At 39.5% G+C, this 8,881-nt stretch overlaps 1 protein-coding gene across 1 annotated transcript in view; it reads left to right on the forward strand.

Annotated features, from left to right (window-relative positions):
* Positions 1-2,672: 2,672 nt before the first annotated feature.
* Positions 2,673-8,881, forward strand: part of LOC104462882 (vacuolar protein sorting-associated protein 13B-like) — a gene marked incomplete at its 5' end in the record, with an annotated part of 112,291 nt that continues 106,082 nt past the window's right edge. The window contains one exon of the mRNA XM_010075026.1: positions 2,673-3,369. Coding sequence (XP_010073328.1) covers positions 2,673-3,369 — 697 coding nt within the window. The remainder of the gene's footprint in view (positions 3,370-8,881) is intronic.

An 8,881-nucleotide genomic window follows, 5' to 3' on the forward strand; every position in this document is an offset into this window, starting at 1 on the left:
TTCTTTGAGATACTTTACATAGTATTTATTAAATGTCTGGGTCTTAATTATAGAAAGAGGCAAAAGAAAAGAACTAGGCTTCAGGTCAAATCTATTTAGGTGTGAGAAAGAGAGGATTCGTTCAGAAACCAGAAGTACTGTGCTTTCTCCCTTCAGTCTGCCATACACATGCAATGTTTTTCTCCCTTTAAGATTATCAGTTAGTGGATGACACAGTATTCTCAGTCCCTCTAGCCAAGTGGCGCATAACCAATATGTCAGGTAGCTATAGAAGTTGCTGCTGCATATTGGAAAACAAGAGAATGCAATGTAGTACCTGTAACAGCAGCATTCACTACAGAACCATGCTTTCTAAAAATATTTTTTCATTAGACAGAACCGTTGGCTATGGAGAAGTTAAAAATTGGAGGGTGTAGCAGCGTATGCCCTCTACTTCATTTCAGGCAACATTTCCATGAAATGATAAGGCAAGATTGTTTCATAGCTCCATCCTTTCTGCTTTCTACTTGCCCTCGACACATGAGCAATAAAACCATCTATTCCATTTTTGAAAATGCCACCAGTGCAGGACTGGGTGAAGCACTTTATTATTTACCAGACAGAGAGGATGAGGTGTAAATAGTCTTACTTTGCTGGGGTATCAGGAGGAATCAGGATTTCTTGGCTCACAATGTAGTAATTAATTAAAATGGTCTCTAGTTATTTTTACAGAGGCTGTATTAAAAGTGGTATCACATTTACAAGTCAGTGATATGAGTCTGCCATAGAAATCAGCCACAAGGAATTTTATTGGTTATTTGAAAAATATGTACATGAGTGAATCTGAAAAGATTGCAACCAGAGCTGTCAAAAACCTTTTCAAAGAAAATCTCAGCTAGTTAATGGTTCTGTTTTAGGATTTCCTCTGTAATACTTTTTTCTAGTGTCTTCATTCCTTTAAAGAAAATGATAGGGGGTTGCTCCCTTTGTTTCATAAAGCGCAATATAAAGGAACCTTTAAAAAAAAAACCTCTTTAACTCCCCCATAACCTAATTTCTGCAGTACATGTAGCATCTATTAATGTTGCTGAAGGGGGCTATGATCAAGGTTTACAAAGTCATAGCATAAAGCTGAATGTGGACCTGAACGTTCAAATCATGCACTACAAAAGACTGGGGAAATGCAATGGCACTAGTTGAAGATTGGTTTAAACCAAAGGAAAGAAAACGGGAGCATGATGCCCCAGAAGGTTCTGGAGGCCAGACACTGTCAGCGTGTTCCAACAGGAGGTGGGCGAATTCATGGCCAAGAAGTCCAGAAATGGTTAAAATGCCTACATGGGAGTGTAACACTGGCTTTCTAAATGCAACAGCTGCGGATGCTTGGGGAGTACGAGAGAAACAGGTTGCAAGAAGTGACCAGGGTCTACAGTCCTCTCCACAGTCTTCTCCTAGTGCTGTCAGAAACAGCATGCTGGGCTGGGTGGGCCACGAACCTCATGTTAGCTCTTGTATGGATGGAAGCACAGGTGGAAGCGTTAGTTATGGTGTGGGAAGGTATACAGGGTGAATGCATGGCTCTAAGCTACATATGAATCTCAGGAGTTGGTCATACATCATCATTATTATTATCGTTATTATTATTGAATTTCTGCAGCGGTTTGTTTTTTTTTTTGTTTTTTTTTTTTTTTCAAATATTTTAGCATATGTTCCCTACCTTGTCCTCAAGCACTTTGTAGGATTTCTACTTGCTTCACAAGGAGCATTGAAAGTGTTTTCTTCCTGAAGCGCTTCCTTGTCCTGGATATCTCTGTCTCTTGACCTGGTGCTATGTGGTCCCTGGACACAGCCTTGCAGCTTTTTGTTTCACTCTTGCATTCCCTGTGATAGAAGGAACATTCTTCTTTCTGTTTATCAGTGGTGTATGTTTTCTTTTTGAAATACTTCTGTATGCAATGTTTTCTCATGTGAAACCCTGTGAATGTCACAGCCAAGACTATGTAGCCTTGGTGAGCCTTGGTAAGCTAAGAACTCGTCCCGTCACAGGGCCAGTCTTTAGACAGCGCTGACATTTCCTTCAACTTCGGTGTTTTACATAAGGCAGCTGTCACTTCCATGGCTCTTAAGAAAAATATTTTTCCTACAAAATAATATTTATTCATTTCAGCATACAGTTTCCTTTTAGTTTTTTTGTGATTTTGCAGTAGATCAGTATTACGTTCTATTTCATTTTATCACGGTAAAATATTTTAGTGCCAAAGAGGACTTTGTGAGCATCAGTGCAGAAAACTGGAAAACAATTCTGACTAGGTTTTTTATTTACAATGCACTGTTTCACAGAGATATGGTTTTGTATTAAGCATTAAGTTTCCTGTAGATTCTTTAGAGTTTAAAGAAAGAGTTTAAATTTAAAAAAAAAAAGTTCTTTAAGCCTAGAGATCATTACTCCTTTCTTTTCCCTTCACATATTCTTTTGGCACTTCGTCTGTTGTGAGTCATCATTTCATTGGAACAGACACCTGCTGTGTTTTCATGAGTGATTACTGTGTTAAAGTTAACTTGGCAGGTTGGTTTTTTTTAAATTCTCTTTTTTGACGTCATGTTTATATAGTGATTGCTTGCTGCCACTGAAGTAGAAATCGTTGGGGTATGGATATCATAAGCTAAGATAATATTTTCCTTTGCAGGTTTCCAAACAAGAGCAAAAAAAAATGGATTTGTCTGATGGAGGAACAGTTGAGACTTCTTCCCGCTATAGCGGGGCGCAGGACAGCGGAATCGGCAGCGACAGTGTTAAGATCAGAATTGTTCAGATCGAGCAGCACAGCGGTACCAGCCAGCACCGCATTGCCCGTCCTTCCCGCCAGTCTTCCATCGTGAAGAATCTCAATTTCATTCCCTTTGACATTTTTGTTACAGCAAGTCGAATCTCTTTGATGACTTACTCATGCACTGCCTTACCTAAATCAAAATCGGTACAAGATCAGAAGGATGCTGAGAAGATAAGCAAAAGCTCCTTGAACCTTCCAGAAGCGGGCTCAGGTGGCAGCCGCGATACCAAGACGCCCAGTCAGCCATGCATTTCCTCTGTCACAGCAGATGATCTTTTGAACAGTAATGTACCCCTGTCTTCTGGGAGAAAAACGGGTCTTTTGTCACTGGAAAGTCTGCATGCTTCCACAAGATCGTCTGCTCGCCAAGCGCTGGGTATAACAATCGTTCGGCAGCCTGGCCGCAGGGGAACCGGGGACATAGAGCTGCAGCCGTTTCTCTACCTCGTCGTATCACAGCCCTCTGTGCTCCTGAGCTGCCACCACAGAAAGCAAAAGGTAGAAATATCAGTGTTCGACGCTGGTCTTAAAGGAGTAGCCTCGGACTACAAATGTACAGGTAAGAGCATTTAACATTCACTCCTGGTTGTAACTGCCAGTAATTGCACTTCTCAAAGGTACTGGAGCAGTGGGAAACACATGAGAGGCTTCCAGTATGTTTTTAAAAACCAAATGGTAAATATACATATTTTTAGGATTATACTCTACAGCTGAATCAAGTTAAATGTGTAAAATGTTTGAAATTAAGATCTAACCTTCTAGCAACCAGTTCTTCCTGTTCTTCAATATTACTTTCTCATTACCAGCCTGCGATAGGGGTTGTTGCATTTCTCTCATTTCTCAATGTTTTCTAAGCAAGTAAGAGTTGTAAGCCAAGGTGATTTCATAAAAAGCTTTTTTTATGACTATCGCAATATTTTCCTATACTAGCCTACTGATAAAATTTAAAGGTAAACACTGTAGAAGCACCTGGTGTTTTGATCATAAACTGTAAGAAAATTATAGTGATCTTGCAAATGACATCTCATGATGTCATGTATTTTAAGTTTTCATTCAGCTGAGTAATAGGGTTTTGCAAGAATTTCCTTCTCTTAATGAATGGCTTTTCTTTTTTATGCAAAGCTTGTAATAAGAAATGTCAGAATAACTGTTTGGAAGAAAATACTCTGAAAATTTCTTCCTCTGTCTTACCTTCTGCTAAAGAGAGAAGTCAAATTGTTGCAATTCATTTGTCTGACAGCCAGTACTGGGTAAAAGAATTTGATGAGATGTATTATTACAGAGTATTACCCCAAAAAAAAAAAAAGTGTAAATGAGGATGCAGAGATCTGCTGAATGCACAGCGAGAAAAGTGTGAGGTTTACAATTATTCACTGAATGAGAGCTGTGGGTAAACACATTGCTAGTTTGTTGTTGCCAGAGTTCATACAGACCACTAGTTCTGAAAAGTGGTATGCTTCTTGTGTAGCTATACCAAATCTTTTCTGAATGTGATGGTATTTTTAGAAAATTGGCGTTAAAATAATGTGCTTAAGTGAAAGACTAAAAATTCAATTTTTAGTAGATCTTAACTTTTTTAATGAATTTTAGTGGAACTTTTAAGAGGGAGGAAGAAGTGAGGAAGGTTAGACAGCTGAAAAGAAGATACTTAAATCATGGAGAAGATTCATTCTCTGACATATTTTCTTTTATCATTCTTCCATTTTCATTTTTCTCTGCTGTTGCTGTGCTGTCTTGACAGAAACACAGCTGTGTCATGAATTTGGTTTACCCCAGATTCCCACATATATTTGTTAAATATTGTACAAAAGGTGGTCATTGGAGCAATTAATATGAAAAGAATTAGTGAGTCAATTACCAAAGCAAAGCTTGAAGGAAAGTTGGAGTAGCTGTAAGTTAAAGATCACAACTTCATTCACTTGTTTTGGAAAGATGAGATAGGACTTCATCTGTCGTGTCTGAGACATTGAATTGTGTCCTTGTACAAGCTGCCACCACGTTACCAATACACTGGGCAAAGTTCTCCCCATTCTGCTCCTACAATTAACTTCTGAACTCTTAAAATGGGAGGAATTCCGGAAAAAACATGCTGTTCTAAAGTCTTCCTACAAATTGAAAGTGGAGCAGAGAGCACAGAAGCATGGCAAGAATTTTAAATAACAGAGGCAGTAGGAACATCCAGCCTGAGAGCTCCTCCGTCACAAGCAGTTCTTCAGCGAGACCCAAAGAGGTCTTCCTGGAGGACCAAAGACATGGGTTTATTTGAAAGAAATAAGTTAGCTTCTCTCCCTTTGTGCAGTAAGTATGCACTATATTGCTGTATTTCTCTATCAAGGACTGAAGGGTGGGAAGAGGGCATAAATAATATTTAATTTACAGCTAAAAAATATTTCCAGTTAGCCTCTCTAGAAGGCTGGTCTTCTTGTGTCTATATCTATGCATGCAACTCTCTCTCCATTATCTAAGGGATGACACAAGCTAAACATAAAGGACATATTTTAACTAGACTATAAGAACTGATGGAGCATATTCGCCCCTAAAAAAAAAATAAAAAAATTAAACAGTGGGACTAGGCAAGCAGGCCTGATGAAAACATTGTGTGTTTTCCGTCACACGATGGAGATGGCAACAGCACAGCAGCAGCTCAGAAGGTTGGGCCTGTTTCACAAGTTTCATCACAACCTAAAAAATTGAGACTTGTCTGGGCAAAAGGGAAAATACATGATGTTTGTTATAAAGTTTTATTGGTAATCCTATGGAGGGGGTTTCTCATTACTTATACTGATATGGTTGAGCTTACATAGATAAGCTATATATGAAATATGTACATTAGATCCAAAACATGCCAATAAAAACTGCCACTTCAAGTCATCATTCTGTGTGTATATACACCATAGATGCTGCCTTAAGAATATTCTAGGAATGTTTTAAAGCGTTTGGAAAAATTGTTTTGAATCAATTTTGTTGTGTAATTCTGAAAACTACTTTACAACAGCAGTAGATTCAGGTCTTATTTACAGCTTTTCTAAAACAAACAAAAAATCTACAGTTCCGAAACAACTCTCAAATCTTGCAAGGCAGAAGCAAATTGTATCATGAAATTAGGAAGGTCTTATTTTTGAATGGACATAAGCTCCAAAAAATCTTTAGGGTAAAGAAAAGCTGTTAATAGTTTGGACCTAGTTGTTTTCCATCCCTCACCTCCTGTTCGTGTATTTCTAAGAAACATATTGTTCAGCTGTAAGTCAACAAAGAATACTCTGGAATTTAGAACTGCTTCTAACAGGTAGTTTGATGAGAGTCTGTTTTATGAAGCTTTGAATAAAATAAGGAAATTATCTGGAAAACTGCACCAGCATGAATTTTAAAGAGAATAAGAGCTAATACTGGGCTGGAGAGAAAATTAAGCTAACTGTCTTGTGATGGTTTACTGCTTTGAACATGTGTAGAAATGAAGCTTTTAATACTGTTGTGAAGCCACATATATTTTATTTGCGACAAGGGCTTTGCTCTTATTTTTGAAAGATTTCAAGTTACTAGCGCTTAAAATGCAGAATCTTGCATATGAAGCTCTCAGTCTTTTCTGTGAGTGAGAGTCGTGCAGTGGCCAAAACACTAAACTTCATCCACAGAGCTTGGCTCCTCTGTCCCTAGCTGTGTTATTTTTTGCTTACTTTCTGAGAGGTGAAAGAAATAAGAACTTCAGAATAAAATAGGAGGAAGTAGGCTATTTAAAAGCTAAGTGTGTTAATTAGCAGTTAGCAGCAGCTCGTTACCATCAGGCCAGTGTCTGTCTGTGGTAGCATTTCCCTGCCTTGGAGCTAAAGACCTGATGGTTGTGCTTTCAATTTCTTCAGTCCTTCTCTCCAACCAAGTCCACTGGCAAGTCAGTTTGTAGGAGGAGGAGACTTATTAGGTTATTAAAATGTGAACTCAGTTTTATTATGGTTGTGCTAACCAGCTTCTTTTGTGTTTTAAATTATTTTTGTAATTGCACAGCTTGATTGCAGTTATGCTACTGCCAGGTACAGGAACGTCAAATCAAAGTAAATAAATTAGTGGAATAAATACTGACTGCTTAATAAGTGCCATTAAAAAGACTAGTTGCTTTTTGAGATCACTTGTAAGGTTCTGTATAAGTAGCCTGAAAGATACTATAAAACAACCTTTTTTTAATTCAGTGTTCATCCTCCATTTAACAAAAAGCCATCTGCTAACCGTTAGTTTTTGCAAACAGAGCATTGGCCATTTCCACTTAAATAAAAGTGGGTGCAATTGTTTTTAATGTAATCTCATAAGCCACTTTTATAAATATTTTTTTTAAATCTTTATTTGCTTTGTTTCAGGTAATGTAATCCAGATACAAAATTGCCTCATTTCCTGAGCATTGTGCTCTGGGCATTCTTGAAAAATCTTTTTTCTATTTGTTTGTTTGTTTATTTTCAAAGAGGAGGTTGTGGTGCTTGGTTGTTTTAAGGGAGAGAAATTTCTCAATAAATATTTGTTATGCATGGAATTTCTTCAACTTCTGCCAGTGAAACATTTGCAAAAAAAAAAAAAGAAAAAGCAGGCATTGTGAGGCCATCCAGAATTATTTTTGATTTTTTTTTTATTTTTTTTTTACACCCACGCCTTTGATGGCAGGGGGTCCATGAAGAGCAGATGCAGTAGCTAAGACCACATGTAACCTCTGATCTAATGGAAAGCCGAGGCTGGGGGAGAGCAATGTGGGCTGGCTCTGGCAGGAAGTCTGATTCACTGCCTCTCGGTCAGCCCCTGCTGCCTACAAGGCAGGGAAAGGATTTAAGGCAGTTTCCTAGCATAGCATTGAGGGAGTTCTGCTGGAGTGTCACCTGTTCCCCTCTGAGGATATTTATTGTCCAGTACATCTACATCCATGGACGGGGGGGCGTGCGGTGGTAGCAATGTGGGCTGGCTCTGGCAGGAAGTCTGATTCACTGCCTCTCGGTCAGCCCCTGCTGCCTACAAGGCAGGGAAAGGATTTAAGGCAGTTTCCTAGCATAGCATTGAGGGAGTTCTGCTGGAGTGTCACCTGTTCCCCTCTGAGGATATTTATTGTCCAGTACATCTACATCCATGGACGGGGGGGCGTGCGGTGGTACAGCCCCACCCGTAAAGACAAGCTGGCCGGGAACGTCCGTTCCTCAGGTTACTCTAAGCGCTGGGTTTTTAACTTCCTGACGCAGCACTTGTGAGTACGCTAGCAGAAATGTTTTCCCACTTGTGTTCTTTAAATTCCAGTGGAAACCATTTTTAAAATAAGACCAAACGTTCCACTTCGGAGTTTGAAATGCAGAGATGATTGCAGCATCGTACTGGCTTGTCAAATTGACTGCAGACCAAAATGTGATTCATCCATTGAAATAAAAGTGTGTTGCAGAGCTCATTTGGTCTGGGTAAACTTCCAGCTGAGTGGGCCAAGCTGCCGTCCTGCACACACCCTCGGTAGCCCTGTCCCCTGCCTGCCGGCTGCTGGGGTGCTGCGGAGTGCTGAGCCCCTCCACTAAAGCCTCCCACAGGCTGTGCCCCCCTGGCTCTCAGCTACAAACTGGAACAAAACCATATTTCAGAGAATGATAATCAAGATGTGAACTTTCTCCTCCCCCCTTCCCTTTTTCCCCCCTTCCCTTTTTCCCCCCTTCCCTTTTTCCCCCCTTCTGCCCTTTCTCTTCAGAAGTTTGGTTTTTGCTGTTTACTGTTAACATAAGAATAAAGGGATAGCAGGTGAAATCCAAAGCTCGCAAATTCAAATCAAGTTTAAGAAGATACTTCATAAACTGCCAAGTTTGGAGCTGAGGTCTGAACCTTAGCAAGACTAAAAGTGGCTTTGGATGTTTGGGTAGGTTCAAAAGTAGACAGAGATTTTTTTTTTTTTTTTTTTCTGGGAAAAAACATGGGGGAAACGTGGATGTATCGAAGGCCTCAGCTTCTCAGTTCTACAGATTTTAAATTACAGTCCTTGTTGTCAATCCTTGATAGTTGTCTCGCCATTTTTCTTTTGCTGCCACAGACAAATTTTTCGCGTGGTGTAGCGGATAGGATTTCTGGCC

Source organism: Pterocles gutturalis, unplaced genomic scaffold (assembly GCF_000699245.1).
Source record: "Pterocles gutturalis isolate BGI_N339 unplaced genomic scaffold, ASM69924v1 scaffold3437, whole genome shotgun sequence".
NCBI lineage: Eukaryota > Metazoa > Chordata > Aves > Pterocliformes > Pteroclidae > Pterocles > Pterocles gutturalis.